General features: G+C 40.3%; 2 protein-coding genes across 3 annotated transcripts in view; one reads left to right on the forward strand and one right to left on the reverse strand.

Moving 5' to 3' along the window:
- fbxl13 (F-box and leucine-rich repeat protein 13) overlaps positions 1 to 20011 on the reverse strand; it is a 175363-nt gene that overhangs the window by 81968 nt on the left and 73384 nt on the right.
- The window catches only part of lrrc17 (leucine rich repeat containing 17), a 46311-nt gene that overhangs the window by 20895 nt on the left and 5405 nt on the right, over positions 1 to 20011 (forward strand). For both annotated transcript variants that reach the window (XM_063072839.1, XM_063072838.1), the window contains one exon: positions 10448 to 11326. In XM_063072839.1, the coding sequence (XP_062928909.1) occupies positions 10585 to 11326 (742 nt within the window). In that variant the 5' untranslated portion in view covers positions 10448 to 10584. The remainder of the gene's footprint in view (positions 1 to 10447; positions 11327 to 20011) is intronic.

A 20011-nucleotide genomic window follows, 5' to 3' on the forward strand; every position in this document is an offset into this window, starting at 1 on the left:
ACCAACTATGGTATGTCTTACACAGTGAATGGTAGGAGACAGAGGAGTGCAGTGGGACAAAGGGATCTGGGAGTACAGGTCCATAATTAATTGAAAGTGGTGTCACAAATAGATAGGGTCGTAAAGAAAGCTTTTGGCACATTGGTCTTCATACATCAAAGTATTAAGTACAGGAGATGGGGTGTTATGTTGAAGTTGTACAAGACATTGGTGAGATCTAATTTGGAGTATTGTGTGCAGATTTGGGCACCTACCTCCAGGAAAGATGTAAATAAGGTTAAAAGGATACAGAGAAAATTTACAAGGATGGTGCTAGGACTGGAGGGCCAGAATTATAAGGAAAGATTGAATAGGTTTGGACTTTATTCCTTGGAACGTAGAAGTTTGAAAGGAAATTTTTATAGGAGTATACGAAATTATGAAGGGTATAGTTAGGGTAAATGCAAGTAGGCTTTTTCCACTGGGACTGGGTGGGACTACAAATGGAGGTCATGGGTTAAGGGTGAAAGGCGAAAAGTTTAAGGGGAACATGAGGGGAACTTTTTTCACTCAAAGGGTTGTGAGAGTGTGGAATGACCTGCCAGGCCAAGTGATGCACACAAGCTTGATTTCAATGTTTAAGAGAAGTTTGGATAAGTACATGGCTGGTAGAGGTATAGAGGGCTATGGTCCCATTGCAGGTTGATGGGAGAAGGCAGTTTAAATGGTTCAGCACAGACCAGTGGAAACTTTGACAGACTTCTATAGATGTGTAGTGGAGGGTACTGTAAATTGATTGGCTGCATCACAGCCTGGTATGGAAACAGCAATGTCCTTCAACAGAAAATCCTATAAAAAGTACTGGATACAGCCCAGTCCATCACAGGTAAAGTCCTCCCCACCACTGAGCACATCTACATGAAGCATTGTCCCAGCAAAGCAACTTTCATCATCTGGGACCCCCCCCCCCACCCCACCACCACTCAGGACATGCTCTCTTTTCACTGCTTCTAAAAGGACGTGGAAAGCAGTACTCTCAGTATTCTCATTACAGTTATCATTTTCCACTAAGAGGACTTCCCTTCACACTCAGTGGCACTGGTGTTAACAAATCCTCTCTAATAACATTCTGGAGGAGGCTAGTAGTCATCTTTTACCTATAATTTAACTGGACCAGCTACATAAAAACTATAGCTAGAAAAGCAACTTGAAGACTGAGCGTCCTGCAGCATTATTATTCATCTCTTAAGTACTTAAACCTTCCATCATCTGCGAGGCACATGTCAGGAACGTTACTAGTATTTTTTTTTTACAAATAGTTCCATAAAGTCAAGCGGCTCGACAACATCTGCAACAAAGCAGATTGTTGTTGACTCACACCCCATCCATCAACCTAAATATTAACTCCCTTGGCTATCAGTGCACCACAGATACAAAATGCATTGCAGCAGTGGAATATGGTTTGCTCAATTGTATTCACCAAAATCTCCAGCTCTGTCGCCACAAACACATACTGTACCTGCGAGTTCCATATTATACTGACTTTGATTGTTGCGGGGCTAAAATTCCACCTAATAACATGGGAGAACCTTCAGAATAAATAACTAAGGAAGATGGACGGGTGAGCTGATTGGATGAGTGTCAAATGAAATTCAGGACAGGAAAGTGTGAAGTGAAACACAGCGGAGAAAGTAAGGAGAAAGAATAACAGATCCATGGGGTTTGCAAGAGGATTTACAATGTAAAGATCCTAGGGAGAATGTAGAAAGGATTTGTTAGGATGATCATTTTATCTATAGGACTAAACCAGAAAATCTGGATTGTTCTCCATAAAGTGTGAGTTTGGTAAATATATACAAGAGTAGTTTCGGTGGAGTAAACTGAGGGGATATTTTCATATTAATATGTGGTACATTCCAGGAACACAGACTTAAAATTTGGGGCAAATGTTACAAGAAGAATGTGAGAATGATCTTTTTTGTATTCTATGCGGTTATGATTTGGAATTTGTTGCCTGTAGGGGAATCAATCATTGCCTTCAAAGCATAATTTTTTAGGCACTTGAGAAAGAATAACTTGCTGGGCTATTGAGAAAGAGTGGTGAGGAAGAATGATAGGATTGCTGAATCATGAGCAGGATACATAATGAGCCCAATAATTTCCTGCACAGTAACAGTTCTTTGATTCTGCAATGACTATAGTGCTTCAATATGGTACTTCATTGTCACTTTCTTGAGGGAAATGTATTCAATGCTGGTCTTCTTAGTAAAAGTTACATCATAAAATATTTATACACTTTTACAATGATGACAGTCCCTTGCAAATTCCTACAAATAATTTAGATTTAAAAAGAAGTACGGCTGTGTTTGTTAATAGTTTCACTCATTTTCAATGTATAATCTAATCCTCAGGCTGCTGGAGTGTAAATGGAATTGAGGAAATATGGGTCTCTTTGCAATGGTCTTTTTCCCATGCCTGTACAGCATGGAAATAAGTATAAAACAAATTTTGTTTCAGGTGTTCTATCATTCCTGAAATTGATCTGAAACGAGATTAGCTTCACTACAGGTGCTTATAAAGGTACACATTTGCTCCTGAAATTATGCAGTTTTGAGTAGAGATTTATTCAGAGTACATACAGCTTAACAAACAGCTGTTTTTCTGTGGCTGTCAATGATAGCAAAATTGTCTGTTTGGGATCATTGTAATGCATATTTCCTACAATTTAGTGAGGTAATGCACTTAAGGAAGTTAAATTCTTATGGAACATATAGAGTAAACGGCAGAGGTCTTGGGGTACAAGTTCATGGCTTGCTGAAAGTGGCAACACAAGTGGATAGGAGAGTAAAGAAGGCATTTGCTATGCTTGCATTCATATAAGAGCATGGTAGTTGTGAATTGAAGATGCAGTTGTACAAAACATTGGTCAGACCACATATGAAGTTCTGGTTGCTATGCTACAGGAAGGATGTGATAACAGTAGAGAGTAAGCAGAATTCACCAACAACCTTGGAATGGAGGGTTGTTATCATAAGCAGAGATTGGATAGGTTGGACTTATTCTCACTGCTAGAAAGGAAGCAGAGAGGTGGCTTTATTATAGAGGTTTTAAAATTATAAGGGGCATAGGTAAGATAGATAATCAGTCTTTTTTTCCCAGGAAAAGGTGTATAGAACTAGAAGACAGAGGTTCAAGCTTAGAAGGGAGAAATTCTGAGATGTTGATGAAATTTTTCACTGAGAATATGGTGGTTATCTGGAAGGTGCTGTATGAGGATGTAGTAGAGGCAGATACAATTACAACATTTAAAATACATTTGGACAGCACAGATATGGAGGGATGAGGGCCTATTGTGGGCAAATGGTAGTCATTAATAATTTAGCTCACCTCCTCTAGCTTCTCCAGGAAAATTATCTGAGAACAATTAAAATTCATACAAATTTAAATACATATGATGAGTTAAGCAGAGATTCCACTAAAAACTTATGGTATGTTTCATGGATATCAAATAACTTAGAAATGCATTATAGAACATAGAACATAGAATAGTACAGCACAGTACAGGCCCTTCAGCCCACAATGTTGTGCCGACCCTCAAACCCTGCCTCCCATATAAGCCCCTACCTTAGATTCCTCCATATACTTGTCTAGTAGTCTCTTAAACTTCACTAGTGTATCTGCCTCCACCACTGACTCAGGCAGTGCATTCCACGCATCAACCACTCTCTGAGTAAAAAACCTTCCTTTAATATCCCCCTTGAACTTCCCACCCCTTACCTTAAAGCCATGTCCTCTTGTATTGAGCAGTGGTGCCCTGGGGAAGAGGCGCTGGCTATCCACTCTATCTATTCCTCTTATTATCTTGTACACCTCTATCATGTCTCCTCTCATCCTCCTTCTCTCCAAAGAGTAAAGCCCTAGCTCCCTTAATCTCTGATCATAATGCATACTTTCTAAACCAGGCAGCATCCTGGTAAATCTCCTCTGTATTCTTTCCAATGCTTCCACATCCTTCCTATAGTGAGGTGACCAGAACTGGACACAATACTCCAAGTGTGGCCTAACCAGAGTTTTATAGAGCTGCATCATTACATCGCGACTCTTAAACTCTATCCCTCGACTTATGAAAGCTAACACCCCATAAGCTTTCTTAACTACCCCATCCACCTGTGAGGCAACTTTCAGGGATCTGTGGACATGTACCCCGAGATCCCTCTGCTCCTCCACACTACCAAGTATCCTGCCATTTACTTTGTACTCTGCCTTGGAGTTTGTCCTTCCAAAGTGTACCACCTCACACTTCTCCGGGTTGAACTCCATCTGCCACTTCTCAGCCCACTTCTGCATGCTATCAATGCCTCTCTGCAATCTTTGACAATCCTCTACACTATCTACAACACCACCAACCTTTGTGTCATCTGCAAACTTGCCAACCCACCCTTCTACCCCCACATCCAGGTTGTTAATAAAAATCACGAAAAGTAGAGGTCCCAGAACAGATCCTTGTGGGACACCACTAGTCACAATCCTCCAATCCGAATGTACTCCCTCCACCACCACCCTCTGCCTTCTGCAGGCAAGCCAATTCTGAATCCACATGGTCAAACTTCCCTGGATCCCATGCCTTCTAACTTTCTGAATAAGCCTACCGTGTGGAACGTACAAGTGGAGCAGACAACTTTTTCAGCGTGCCAGTCTTTAGAGTGATTTTGGCTCATCAGGCTTAGGCGAGCTCAGGCTTGGGAGACTGTCTTGTAAGTTACTCTCTCTCTGTTCTTATTTGTTCATCCCTCATCAATTAGTGCATAATATAGTGAGAAGGGCTCCAGGGGCAGTGTTTTGTACTGTGGGATGTAGGAAATGTGGGAGACCTCCAGCTTCCAGATAAACAACTCTGCACCGGGTACACCAAACTGCAGCTCCTGTGAGAATATATAAGGGAAATGGACCTGCAGCTTGATGACCTTCAACTCATACGAGAAAATGAGGAGCTACAGGGAGGTAGTGACCCCTAGGTTCCAGGAGACAGGTAAATGGTTTACTGTCAGGAGAAGGAGGCAGCCTTTGCAGAATGCACCTGTGGTCGTTCCCCTCAATAATAAGTATATAACTTTAGATACTATTGAGGGGAATGACCTACTAGGGCGGAGCCACAGTGACCTGATCTCTGGTACTGAGTCTGGTGTTGTGGCTCAGAAGAGCAGATAGGTAAAGAGGACTGCAGTGTTGATAGGAGATTCCTTAGTCAGAGGAAAAGAAACAAGGTCCTGTGGGTGTGATAGAGACACCTGGATGATATGTTGCCTCCCTGGTGCCTGGATCAGGATGTCTTGGATGGTGTCCATGGCACTCTCAAGGGCGAGGGTGAGCAGACAGAAGTCTTGGTGCATATTGGCACCAAGGATACACAGTGTATAGGAAAGATAGGAAGGTAGGTAAAGGGGGTGGCGTGGCCCTGATGGTAAGCAACGATATCAAATCACTAGAAAGAAGGGCCATAGGATCAGAAGAGGTAGGGTCCTTATAGGTCGAGTTAAGAAATGGCAAGGGTAAAAAGACACTATTAGCAGTTATATACAGCCCTCCAAACAGCAGCCAGGATGTGGACTACAAGTTACAGCTGGAAATAGAAAAAGCATGTCAGAAGGAAAATGTCAAGGTAATTATGGGGGATTTTAATATGAAAGTGGATTGAGAAAGTCAGGAAGGTACTGGATCTCAGGAGGGGGAGTTTGTAGAATGCTTACAGGATGGCTTTTTGGAGCAGCTTGTCCATAAGCCCACCAGGGGATCGACTGTTTTGGATTGGGTGCTGTGTAATGAACCTGAGGCGATTAGGGAGCTAGAGGTAGTGGAACCCCTTGGAAGTAGTGATCATATGCATTGATATTTCAGTGGAACAAAGGAAATTACAGTGGTATGAGAGAAGAACTGACCCAATTAGACTGGAAAAGTAAGCTAGATGGAGGGACAGTAGAGGAGAATTGGATGAAATTCGTACAAGAAATAAGGAAAGTGCAGGAAAGATATATTCCAAGAAAAAAGAAAATCATGAATGGAAAAATGGCACAAATGTGGCTAATGAGAGAGGTTAAGGCTAAAATAAAAGCAAAAGAGACGGCATACAAGAAAGCAAAAATTAGTGGGAAAACTGAGGACCGGATGACTTTTAAAAACTTACAGAAGGAAACTAAGAAAGTCATTAGGAAAGAAAAGATGAATTATGAAAGGAAGTTGGCAATTAACATAAAAAAGGATACTGAGTTTTTTTTTAATATATGAAGAGTAGACTAGTGACACGGGTAGATATAGGACCGATTGAAAATGATGCTGGAGAAATTATAATGGGTAACAAAGAGATGGCAGAGGTACTAAATGAGTATTTTGCATCAGTCTTCACAGTGGAAGACATTAGCAACATACCTGATAGCCAGAGGTCTCAGGGAATAGAATTTGGTACAGTCAAGATTACTAGAGAGAAAGTGCTTGGGAAGCTAAATGGACAAAGAATAGATAAGTGTCCCGGACCGGATGAGGTGCACCCACGGGTTCTGAGGCAGGTGGCTTTGGAGATTGTGGAGGCATTGGAAATGATCTTCCAGGAATCAATAGTCTCTGGCATGCTTCCGGAGGACTGGAAGGTCGCAAGTGTAGTTCCGCTGTTTAAGAAAGGAGGGAGGCAGCAAAAAGAAAATTACAGACTTATTAGTCTGACATCGGTAGTTGTAAAGTTATTGGAGTCAACCCTCAAGGACAAGGTTATGAAATACCTCGAGGTGCATGACAAGATAGGCCCAAGCCAGCATGGTTTCATGAAGGGAGGATCCTGTCTCACCAAACTATTGGAATTTTTTTAGGTAATCTCAAATAAGATTGATAAGGAAGAGGCTGTGGATGTTGTGTATTTAGATTTTCAAAAGGCCTTTGATAAGGTGCTGCATAAGAGGCTGCTTAATAAGATGAGGGCCCATGGAATTACAAGAAAGTTATTGGAATGGTTGGAGCATTGGCAGATAGGCAGAAAGCAAAGGGTGGGAATAAAGGGATCCTATTCTGATTGGTTGCCAGTTACTAGTGGTGTTCCGCAGGGGTCGGTGTTGGGGCCGCTTCTTTTTACAATGTATATCGATGATTTAGATTATGGATTAAATGGTTTTGTAGCTAAGTTTGCGGATGACACCAAGATAGGTGGAGGAGCAGGAAATGTTGAAGAAACGGAAAGGTTGCAGAGAGACTTGGTCAGTTCAGGAGAGTGGGCAAAGAAATGGCAGATGAGATACAATGTTCAGAAATGTACAGTTGTACATTTTGGAAGAAGAAATAATCAGGCAGATTATTATTTAGATGGGGAGAAAATTCAAAAATCGAAAGTGCAAAGGGACTTGGGGGTCCTCATGCAGGATACCCTAAAGGTTAACCACCGGGTTGGATCCGCAGTAAGGAATGCGAACACTATGTTGGCATTCATTTCAAGAGGAATAGTGTATAAGAGTAAGGAGGTGTTGATGAGCCTCTGTGGGGCACTGGTGAGACCTCATTTGGAATACTGTGTGCAGTTTTGGGCCCCCTATCTTAGAAGGGATATTCTGATGTTGGAGAGAGTTCAGAGAAGATTTACAAGAATGATTCCTGGAATGCAGGGGCTAACATATGAGGAGAATTTGTCGGCTCTTGGACTGTATTCATTAGAGTATAGAAGAATGAGAGGGGATCTCATAGAAACATTTTGAATGTTGAAAGGGCTGGACAGAGTAGATACAGAAAGGCTGTTTCCCTTGGTGGATGAGTCCAGGACAAGAGTCTTAGAATTAGAGGGTAACAGAGATGAGGAGAAATTTTTTTAGCCAGAGGGTCGTGGATTTATGGAATTCATTGCCACATACAGCTGTGGAGGCCCGATCATTGAGAGTATTTAAGGAGGACATTGATAGGTATCTAATTAGTCAGGGTATCAAGCGATTTGGGGAAAAAGTCAGAAATTGGAACTAATTGGAGAATAGTTTAGCTCATGTTGGAGTGGTGGAGCAGACTCGATGGGACGAATGGCCTACTTCTGCTCCTTTGTCTTGTGATCAATAACATAGGTTGACAAGGTGAGGACACCCTGAAGAGAGATATTAGGGAGCTAGGTAGAAAGCTGAGAACCAGGAACTCAGGGAAGTAATCTCTGGATTGCTGCCTGTGCCACGTGTCAGTGAGGGAAAGAATAGGATGATATGGCAGATGAATGCATGGCTGAGGAATTGGTGCAGGGGCAAGGGTTCAGATTTATGGATCATTGGGATCTCTTCTGGGGAAGAATGTTAAGGATGCGGTTTTGGGGTACTTAGAGGCACATGATAAAATAGGCCATAGTCAGCATGGTTTCCTCAAGGGAAAATCTTGCCTGACAAATCTGTTGGAATTTTTTGAAGAAATAACAAGAAGGATAGACAAAGGAGAATTGGTTGATGTTGCAAACTTGGATTTTAAGAAGGCCTTTGACAAGGTGCCACACATGAGGCTGCTTAACAAGCTAAGAGCCCGTGGTATTACAGAAAAGATTCTAGCATGGATAAAGCAGTGGCTGATTGGCAGGTGGCAAAGAGTGGGAATAAAGGGAGCCATTTCTGTTTGGTTGCTGGTGACTAGCGGTGTTCTGTGGTCTATGTTGGTTCTGATTCTTTTTATGTTACATGTCAATGATTTGGATGATGGAATTGATGGCTATGTTGCAAAGTTTGCAGATGATACGAAGATAGGTGGAGGGGCAGGTAGTTTTGAGGAAATAGGGAGGCTACAGAAGGACTTAGACAGTTTAGGAGAATGGGCAAGGAAGTGGCAGATGATATACAGCGTCAGGAAATGTATGGTCATGCACTTCAGTAGAAGAAATGAAAGGGTTGACTATTTTCTAAATGGAGAGAACACACAAAAAAAAACTGAGATGCAGGGAGACTTGGGAGTCCTCGTACATGATTCCCTAAAAGTTAATTTGCAGGTTGGGTCTGTGGTGAGGAGGGGAAATGCAATGTTAACATTCATTTCAAGAGGACTAAAATATAAAAGCAAGGATGTAATGTTGAGACATTATAAAGCACTGGTGAGGCCTCACCCGTAGTGTTGTGAGCAGTTTTGGGCCCCTTATCTCAGAAAGGAGGTGCTGAAACTGGAGAAGGACTCAAAGGACGTTCACAAAAATAATTTCAGGATTGAAGAGCTTATCATATGAAGAGCATTTGATGGCTCTGTGCTTGTATTCCCTGGAATTCAGAAGAATGAGGGGTGACCTAATTGAAACCTATTGAATGGTGAAAGAAACACACATAAAATGCTGGAAGAACTCAGCAAGCCAGGCAGCATCAATGGAAAAAAGTACAGTCGACATTTCAGGCCAAGACCCTTTGGCAGAATTGGAGAAAAAAAAGAAAAAAAAGAATGGTGAAAGTCCTTGATAGAGTGAATGTGGAAAGGATGTTTCCTATGGGGGAGTATCTAAGACCAGAGGACACAGCCTCAAAAAGAGGAGTGTCCCTTTATAACGGAGATGAGGAGGAATTTCTTTAGCCAGAGAGTGGTGAATCTGTGGAATTTGCTGCCACAGGCAGCTATGGAGGCCAAGTCTTTATCTATATTTAGGGCAGAGATTGATAGGGTCTTGATTGGTCATGGCATGGGCGTTATGGAGAGGGGGGTGGGGGGGACAGGAGATTGAGACTGAGAAGGAAAATCGATCAGCCAAGATGAAATGGCCGAGTGGAGTCCATGAGCCAAATGGCCTATCTTATGTAGCACAATATTTTTGTGTGAAAAGTGAAGGAGTTTAATGTAAAAGAAATCTGATTACAATTTCCTGCACACTCTTGTAGAACACCAGTTTGGTTCTGGATCCTACATGCACCTACATCCTACTTCCTATGTGCTTGTGCATGAAGGGATTTAGACGTATGAGTGGTGCCAAGCATTATACAAGCTATATTTTAATGTCACATAGACAAATATATTGGCATATGCATAGCGCATACAAATAGTACAAGAACTACTTGTGCAGGGGTAGGACCTCACAAGACAGGTGAGCATTATTTCTGTGCAGCTTGAAGGAGACCACTTCTAAATCCATGTACTTAGAATCAGATATGTGAATTCTCCTATAGTTACGACCCCTTAAGAATTTTTCTTGCGCCCATTTCCATCCCTTCACCCATCCTAGGTCACCTTTGTGCCTCCCGCTATCAGTACCAGCTGGCGCATATTCAAATATAGGATATAGTTCCCTGGTCTAGAGAAGGGAGTGCCAATATAGTTGTTGATTTATTATCACTCATTTTAAGCTAAAGCACAAAAAATATAATTTTATCCCTTTTTCTCTGTTGAAAATCGAAATACTTTGCATGTTATGTAATCTGTAAATCTGAAACATTTTTAACTTTAGTGCTCTTCTACATATATAACATCACATGTGACCCATGTACTTTTTCTCCTTTTACAGACTGCCCTGCAAAGAAAAACGTGTTTAAATCAGTCCAAAGTCAAAAACACTTAAGGCTATCTTGGCTCTCAAATTTCACTGGATTCCTCTGTCCTATCAAGTCATCACTTGGTTACAGGGACCATCTGGATGTCAGGATGCAAGTGGTTAGGATTATTATGTTACTCCTTCTTTGTAGAGCAGCTGAGTTCATGAAAAGAAGAAATGGCAGCCAAAGAAACAGAGTGAAGAACTGTGGTGAAAATTGCCTCAGAGACAGATCCAGTCATGTCAAAAGATATGCTCAGTTCCTCAGAACCAAATGTAGTGCAAGTCGGTATGAGAATGAGAAACTTTTAAATTGTCAAGATAAGCAGCTCATTATAGTTCCTCGTAATTTGCCAGTGGATATTGTCCATTTACAGTTAGCAGGAAATAAAATTGAAATGTTAAAGAACTTTACATTTTCGACATTAAAAAAATTGAAGAGCCTTGACTTGCAACGGAATGCCATAACAAATGTTGAAGCAGATGCTTTTGATGGCTTGGATGAACTAGAAACACTATTGCTACAGCACAATGAATTACAATTTATCGCAGAGGACATCTTTATTCCTATCCCTAAACTAGAATACCTGCGTGTCTACGGCAACCCTTGGGATTGCAGCTGTAAACTAGAACAAGTAATTAGGAAATTACAGATACCTGGCCAACGAAATCTAGGCAACCTGGCCAAATGTAAAAGTCCAAAAGAATTAGTTGGTTATAAACTGAAGACTGTCAATGTGAGCTTGCTCTGTTCAAAAGATCAGCTTCCTGCAGCAATACTTACTCCTCCTGATTCCACAGAATGCAACATTTACCTTTTTCCAAAGTCAAGAATAGACTGTCAAAATAAAGGTTAGTATGACTTCCTAATTATAAATAGTTTTACTTTGAACTGTCAGCCCTTTAGTTATCACTCAGTAATAGACTTACAAAGCAATGCAAGTCTTTGCTGCCTTCCATCAGTCTAACCATAATGACATATAGAGCTTACACTTTTGGAATTGTCCCAAAACCAGGTTTATTCTTTCATTTCAAGAATTCTTCCAAAAGATATCTATCAACCGCAAGTTTATAAACTGGATAATCTTGTAATTTAGTTAAGTTTTTCACCTAATCAGTTCTGCATTGACTTTTATAAATAAGTGTTTCCAAAGTACATCTTTACAAATTAATGAAAGTTATGCAAACAAATTCAAATAATGATCTGTAAAGATTATGATGACAGATTTAAAAAGGCACATTTTCTGATTGAATTATTTAACACAAGTTCTTTTTGCAAACTTCACATATGACATCACAAACAAGAGAAGATCTGCAGATGCTGGAAATCCAAGCAACACGCAAAATGTTGGAGGAACTCAGCAGGCCAGGCAGCATCTATGGAAAAGAGTACAGTCAACACCTTGGCCTGAAGTGTCGACTGCACTCTTTTCCGTAGATGCTGCCTGGCCTGCTGAGTTCCTTCATCATTTTGTGTGTTTTGCAAATGACATTGGTCCAAATGGTTTACATTTAACTATATGGTTTTTATTGCAATGAAATTGGCACTAATTAGAAAACTGAAACTACTCTGCCCTCTAGGGTAGCTGGATTGCTAGTGAACTGAGTAAACAACTGAATATATCCTTAACTAATCTGATTGAAGAGTTCTTAATGAGACACACAGAATCTATGGAAGCATGTACATAGTAGCATAATTAAATGATGCAAAATGGGAACTGAAATAAAGAGGGAAGGAAAGTTGGGATCAAGTGAATTCATGGAGACAGAACACAAATGTTATTATTTTTTAATTTTCAAAAATAATTGCAGTTGCAGATGACAATAAAATAGAGGGTTGTCAGTATATACAGAGGGATCTTGATTAGCTGACTAAGTGAGCCGAGAAATGCAAGTGGTTTAATTCGGATGAGTGTGAAATGTAGCATTTTGAGAAGAGGAATGAATGTAGGACTTCTACAGTACAGTGTAGAGTCCTAGGGAGCACATTTGAACAGAGGGACATAGGAGTACAAGTTCATGGTTTCTTGAAAGTGGTGTCATAGTTAGAATTGGTAGTGAAAAAGGCTCTTGGCATTCAGTCAGGGCATTAAGTATAGAAGTTGGGATGTTAAGTAGCAGTTGTAAATGATGTTTGTGAGGTCACATTTGGAATATTGTGTTTCAGTTTTGGTCACCCTGTTATAAGAAATATGTCATTAAGCTGGAAAGAGTGAATAAGGATGTTGCTGGGATTCAAATGACTGAGTTATTGAGAAAGGTTGAGCAGATTGATATACAAAGATGCATACATCAGGATGCTCTTAATCAACTACAGCTCAGTATTCAATATGATCATTCCTCAAAACTAATCAATAAGCTTCAAGACTTTAGCCTCAATACCTCCTTGTACAATTGGATCCTCAATTTCCTCACTTGTAGACCCCTGTCTGTTTGGATTGGCAACAACATCTTCTCCACAATCTCCATCAGCACAGGTGCACTATAGGGCTGTGTGCTTAGCTCCCCTGCTCTACTCGTCTGACACTTATGGCTGAGTGGCTAAGCACAGCCCCGGTGCCATAATTACATTTCCTGATGCCAAATCAAAGATGGTGCTGAATCAGCATATAAAAAGGAGATTGAAAATCTGGTTGAATGGTGCCATAACAATAACTTCGCACTCAATGTCAGCAAGACCAAAGAGTTGATTATTGACTTTGAGAGGAAACCAGAGGTCCATGAGCCAGTCCTCATTGGAGGATGAGAGGGGGAAAGGGTTAGCAACTTTAAATTCCTAATGTTATCAGCATATAAGTGCAATTACAAAAAAAGCACTGTAGCACCTCTACTTCCTTAGAAGTTTGCAAAGACTCAGCATGACATCTAATACTTTGACAAACTTCTACCGATGTGTGCTGGAGAATATATTGACTTTCATAGGAAGCAGCAATGCATTTGAATGGAAAATCCTACAAAACATAGTGGATACAGCCCAGTCCATCACGAGTAAAGCCCTCCCCTCCACTGAGCACATCTACACAGAGCACTATTGCAGGAAAGCAGCATCCATCATCAGGGATCCCTGCCTCCCAGGTCATGCTCTCCTCTCGCTGCTGCCATCAGGAACAAGGTGCTGGAGCCTCAGGGCTCACACCACCAGGTTCAGGAACAATTATTACCCCAAAACTGTCAGGCTCTTGAACCAATGTGGATAGCTTCATTCAACTTCAATTGCTCCATCACTGAACTGTTCCCACATTCAGTCTCCACTTTATTAGGTACCTCCTGTACCTAATAAGTGACAACTGAAAGCATGTTTGTGATCTTGTGCTATTGTAGCTCATCCAGTTCATGGTTCAATGTGTTGTGCATTCAGAGATGCTCTTCTGCACACCACTGTTGTAATGTGCGGTTATTTGAGGTATTATCACCTTCATGTCAGTGTGAACCAGTATGATCATTCTCCATTCTCTATTCTCAAATACACCCCATCTGGTACCAACAATCATTCTATGGTCAAAGTCACTTAGATCACATTTCTTCCCCATTCTGATGCTTGGTCTGACCAACAACTGAACCTCTTGACCATGTCTGCATGCTTTTATGCATCAGTTGACTCAAGATTTGCACTAATGAACAGGTATACAGGTGTACCTAATAAAGTGGCCACTGCACATATAGATTAGCAAAGTTCCAGGAATGCCAAAGAAAACATTATTTTTTATTAATTGTACAGCAGACTGCCAATTTCCAGCTACATTTGAAAGAAACAAGTTCCTTTGATATGTAGTAAGTAGCCATCATATAAGTGGCATATCTTTACAAATTTCAGATGCTAAACCTTTTCGCTGTTAGGAAAAGCAACAACTTTTTTTATGGCAAAATCCAAATTAAGCCAAAAAATAGGTAATTTCTTAACAGTATGTTATTTAACAGGTGTGTGGTAAAATTTCATTTTTATTGCTTTGACTAGATTTTTAATAGAAATATCTGATGGTGAACACCATGCATATTGTTTAAACTTCCAGTTACACATGGTATTTCTCAGGCAAATTTCACCAATACACATAAGCAAGTTGGCTGCAGATAATTTTATGTTGTGAATTCTTTTTTGCTTGAAAAATAATCTTTGATTCTTATAAACAAAATAAAATATTGTAGATGGTACACAATTTGTCTGCGGGCATCAATGGATAAACAGAATTTACATTTCAGGTAATTTATTCCAGAAGGAGCAATGGTTGGAATTCTTAAGACAGCAAAAGCAAGGAAAGGGGAAGCTGGAGGAAAGAACAGAAGGGAAGGAATGTGGCAGGAATAAGATCAAATGATTTACTGGGTCAGGCAGAAGGTGATAATGGTAAAGGGTTTGAAGAAATGACAACAGTAGAATTGGTAGTCCCATTGCATTCCTTATTTGTGTTATCCCTAGAAGTGGCAAAAAAGTGCGGAGATAACAAAGGTGGAGAAAGTAGTTGTAATATCCAGAGTTTAGGTTTAGGATAAGAGATTTACAGGTGTCTATGGATTACTGGATGAAAAGCCAATAATCCTGAAGGGTTGTTAAATTTAGGTCATCTTCTGCGTAACATTTGTAATCAAACTACCACTGCCAACTCTGTATTTCTTGTTGCTGCTATGTTCACTGGGCTTAATCAATTTGCTCCTGGCTTTCTCCAGGCTACTGCACGGAATTTCAGTCTGCAATTAATTTATACATCATTCTGCTTTTTAATTTTGCACAGCAAATAGAGTGTTGCTGACTGGGAATTTGGCTTCTCTCAAGACTGAAAATGAGGAAGATTGATAATTCAATTAGGTCACTAAAAGAACAAACAATGGATTCCCGTAGGCAATTATATGAATAGTATGATAACTTTGATGGATAGTGGAAGTTTTGTAGAGGTTAGCACTTATTACATAATCCTGCATGACTCAGACATTAAAAGATGTTAGTTAATCATCATTCTTATAATGAGGATCATTTTAAGAGACTTGAGGTAAATAGCAAGGCTTTCATGTGAATATCAACGATACAATACACATTTGAGTCTGTTTTTAAAAGATGTGATTCCAACAGAGACCTCGCGGACATTAAAGTTCTGGATTAAGATTTTAGACCTGAACACTATTTTAACATATAGTTAGTGCCCTGTTCAACATCTATAGTCAGCCTCACCCAGACATCCCACCCTGCAAAAACTCATTTCAGGGAGGTAGCACCACCATTTCAGGGAGGTAGCACCCCTGCCCCCTGCAACCCCATATCCCTTCCCCACCCCCGGTCGACCTCCAAGGGTGTATGTAATACTTCGTTTAGTGATTTTTGTCTAATCTGTAAACCAAGTTGGGTATATGCAGCAAATGTGACATTAAAATATGTACTTATATTATCATGCTTATTCTATTACAACTTTAAGCAAGTCTACAGGGAGTTTGGCCTCATCACGTAGGACATCAATGGCGTAACTCCTTAGCAGCCAGCCAGCTAGTTTAAATCAGGGGTCCCCAACCTTTTTTGCACCGCGGACCGGTTTAATATTGACAATATTCTTGTGGACCAGCCAACTGGCGAGGGGGATGGGGTGTTAAACGTGACCAGAATATAGGTGATAAGTCAACTATAAGTCACTTGTAAGTGGCTAATACACTCAATTTCATTTCTAAAGGGGTTTATCTAACGAATTTAATATTATACACACAGCGCATATTTTCCTCACATGAATGTAGTGATACGTCAATTATAACAGTGGTCCCAAACCTCCAGGCCGCAAAGAGTGCAGCAGTACAGCGGTAGTCGGAACACACCCAGCACATCTTTAAGAAAAAAGCCAAAATAAACAAGCTAATTGATTAGGTGCCGCCCAGCATGTAAATGTCGGCCCAGATCAGAGACGACGCAATCGGCAATGTACGGGAAAGATGTCAATAAGATTGAAAGAATGCAAAGAAAATTTACAAGGATTTTGCTAGGACTTGAGGAACTGAGTTGCAGGGATAGTTTTGGACCTTATTCCCTAGCGAGTAGGAGAATGAAGGGAGATTTGATAGAAGTATTCAAAATTACAAGAGGTATAGATAGGGTAATTGCAAGCAGGCTTTCTCCATTGAAGTTGGGTAAAAGGTGAAATGTTTAAGGGGAACTTGAGGAGGAATTTCTTCACTCAGAGTGGTGAAAGTGTGGTAGATGTGGGTTCCAGATTTCTACATTTAAGAGAAATTTAGATAGGTGCATGGAAGGCTATGGTCTGGGTGCAGGTCAATGGGACTCGGCAGACTGACAGTTCACCATGGACTAGCTGGGCCAAGGGGCTTGATTCTGTGCTGCAACGTTCTATGACTCTATGAAATAGGTGAATTAATATGAAAGGGGAAGCATGAGTGGGAGGGGGATGACTTGCCAGAGTGATTGCAACTACAACAATGTGTAAGAAACTGTACATTCCCAGATCAAAGCAACTTGCTTGAATAACATTCTGACCACTATGCACATTCATTCCCTCCATCGCTAGCATTTCATGACTGTTGGGATCTACAAAAAGTAGTGTAAAAATTATCAGGGCTTCTTTGCAAGGTCTTCACCACTTAACCTCTATCACTGATTCAGCTGGATTATGGGAACAGCACTACCTTAAAGTTGCTCTTTAACTCATACATTTAGTGAATATATTGGTATTTCTGTAGTGTTAGGTTAGAATACTGGAGCTCCTTGTCTAGAGACTGAGGGAGTACCTCCATAACACGTAAAAGTTCAAGGAGGGTAATTAGGGGTGGGCATTAAAATGATCTTGTCAGCATGCCTATTATTACAAGAAAATAGGAAAAATTTGTTACTTATCAAAATATAGTAAATTATCTTTTTTTAACAGAATTTGCACAAAGCCAAGTAAAATGTGACATATATAAAATATTCATAATTCAAAAAATGTTATTAGAAGGTTTTACAATAAAGTGAAAAGGCTATATCTAGTTAAACCTTTTCAAATAGATTTCATTTTGTTTACTATCTGATGGGATAACTTATAAATATCTTATATATGCCAACAAAGGGAATACTCTTTTGATAATTTTTTTTTTCCCTTTACTGGGAAGTCTAGATTTAAGGTACATAATCTTTCTAAAGACATGATTTTAAAGACTGTTATGAAGATAATTTCTTCTTTAGAGATTGTGAATCTTTGGAATTTTCTATCAAAAAGGGTTCTGAATACTCAAGCATTGAATGTACTCAAGAAACACAGATGGATTTTTGTAAATGAAAGGAATCAAGGAATACGGGTTTAGCACAAGAAAGTGAGCATGATCCAGTATTTTAATGAAATTGCTTTGGCAGATTAGATAAAGAAAATCCTAGTATACTCTATAAATATCGTAAAAGGTTAACTGGGGAGAGACTAGGTCCCATAAGGATCTATGGAGAAATTTTCTGCTCGGAGTCTCAGGAGATGGGCGAGGTGTTAAATAAGTATTTCACATCTGAATGGAGAGGGTTTTAGAGGTGAAGGATTTAAGGAAAATTAACGGAATATAATCACATTAGAGAAGATGAGGTGTTGGCAGTTTTAAAGGATAGTAAAATGGATAAACCCCTGAACCATGACCAAGTGTACCCCAGGACACTGTGGGAAGCTAGTTAAGAAATTGCAGGGGCCCTGGCAGAGATATTTCCATCATATTTAGCCATGGGTAAGGTACAGCAAGACTGGAGGATGGCCAATGTTGGGTCTTTTTTTAAGAAGAGGTGCAAGAACAAGCAAGGAAATTATAGATATCAGTGGTGGGAAAGTTATTGGAGGGGATTCTGAGAGCCAGAACCTATTGACATTTGGAAAGGCAAGAACTGGTTAGGAATGGACGGCACCACTGTCTAAATGAACATTCCTCTATTCTGAGGCTGTACCATCTCATCCTAGACTCCCCCACTAAAGTAAATATCCTCACCACATCCATTCTATCAAAACCTTTCAATATTCAATAGATTTCAATGAGATTCCTTCTCATTCTAAACTCCAGTACATACAGGTCCAGATCCTCATACATTAGCCCTTTGATTCCCAGAATAATTCTCGTAAACCTCCTCACGACCCTCTCCAATGCCAGACATCTTTCCTTAGATAAGGGGCTCAAAACTGCTCACAATGCTTGTGTGATCTGACAAATGCCTTATCAATGTAACCCTCAGGCTTGCCCAGCTCATGTTCGTCTAGGGGAAAACAGCTTTTGGCCCCGCCAAACTGAGAAATCACATTTGTGTGGATGCTGTATAATGTACCGCCCAGTTACAAACCCACAACACAAAATATCAGACAGTACACCATATGCAATTAAATGATTGAACTTTAGGAATCTTAATCTGAATATAGGGTTAGTAATGAAAATAAAAGGAATACGGGTTTAACACAAGAAAGTGAGCATGATCCAGTATTTTAATGAAATTGCTTTGGCAGATTAGATAAAGAAAATCCTAGTATACTCTATAAATATCGTAAAAGGTTAACTGGGGAGAGACTAGGTCCCATAAGGAGCTATGGAGAAATTTTCTGCTTGGAGTCTCAGGAGATGGGCGAGGTGTTAAATAAGTATTTCACATCTGAATGGAGAGGGTTTTAGAGGTGAAGGATTTAAGGAAAATTAATGGAATATAATCACATTAGAGAAGATGAGGTGTTGGCTAGCTTAAATTCGTACTGTAAATTCCAGTGTATAAGCCGAGAATTTGGCCTTAAATTTTAGTCCTAAAATTAGGGGGTCGGCTTATACAGAGGGTGCCAACTTTGGAAAAATGAATACACAGAAGACAGGTTGTATTTATTGGCTGTTTCTGAGTCAAATACAAAAGAAAATACAAATGCTTATGAAATCTACACAAAAGAAAAGATCTACAAAACATTCTGTTTCTCAATTTACTTGTACACACTGTTGTCGTCAAATGTTCAGAACTTGAAACTCTCACAATCTTCATCTTCTGACTCACCGAAAATCGTGTCCCATTCTTCGACAGTCACCATACCATCGTAAGGATTGTCAATTTCTGCTTCAACATCATCATTTGCAGCTTTACTGGCTGCCAAATCTCCATCGTCTTCTTCCCAAAGCAAATGATCTTCAGTGCCATCCAAAGCATTGTTGATGCTGCACTTCTTGAAGGCCTTCACAATGCACTCGGCCCTCATTTCCTCTCACGATTGCACTACCCACTCGCAAACTGTAGCTAGAGATGCGGCCCCCATATTTCCCGCTGGAGTGAATGACTGATTTCCAGACATCATCCATTCGTTCCACTGTCGACACATGAATTCTTTGAATGGTTTGTTTAAACTCACATCTAGTGGCTGGAGCACGGACGTCAAACCACCGGGGATGACTGCAATGTCCGTATTTTCAGCTTTCAATGCTGCTTTTGTCTCACCTGACAAGTGCACTTTGAACATATCCCAGACAAGTAGTGACTTTTCCTTCCTGAAACCTTCGGGACGTCGACGCCACACCTCTTTAACCACTTCAAGCAACCTGCTTCGTCCATCCAGCTGCGTTCTTGAACGTAAACAACAACAC

This window comes from Mobula hypostoma, chromosome 20, assembly GCF_963921235.1.
Source record: "Mobula hypostoma chromosome 20, sMobHyp1.1, whole genome shotgun sequence".
Taxonomy (NCBI): domain Eukaryota; kingdom Metazoa; phylum Chordata; class Chondrichthyes; order Myliobatiformes; family Myliobatidae; genus Mobula; species Mobula hypostoma.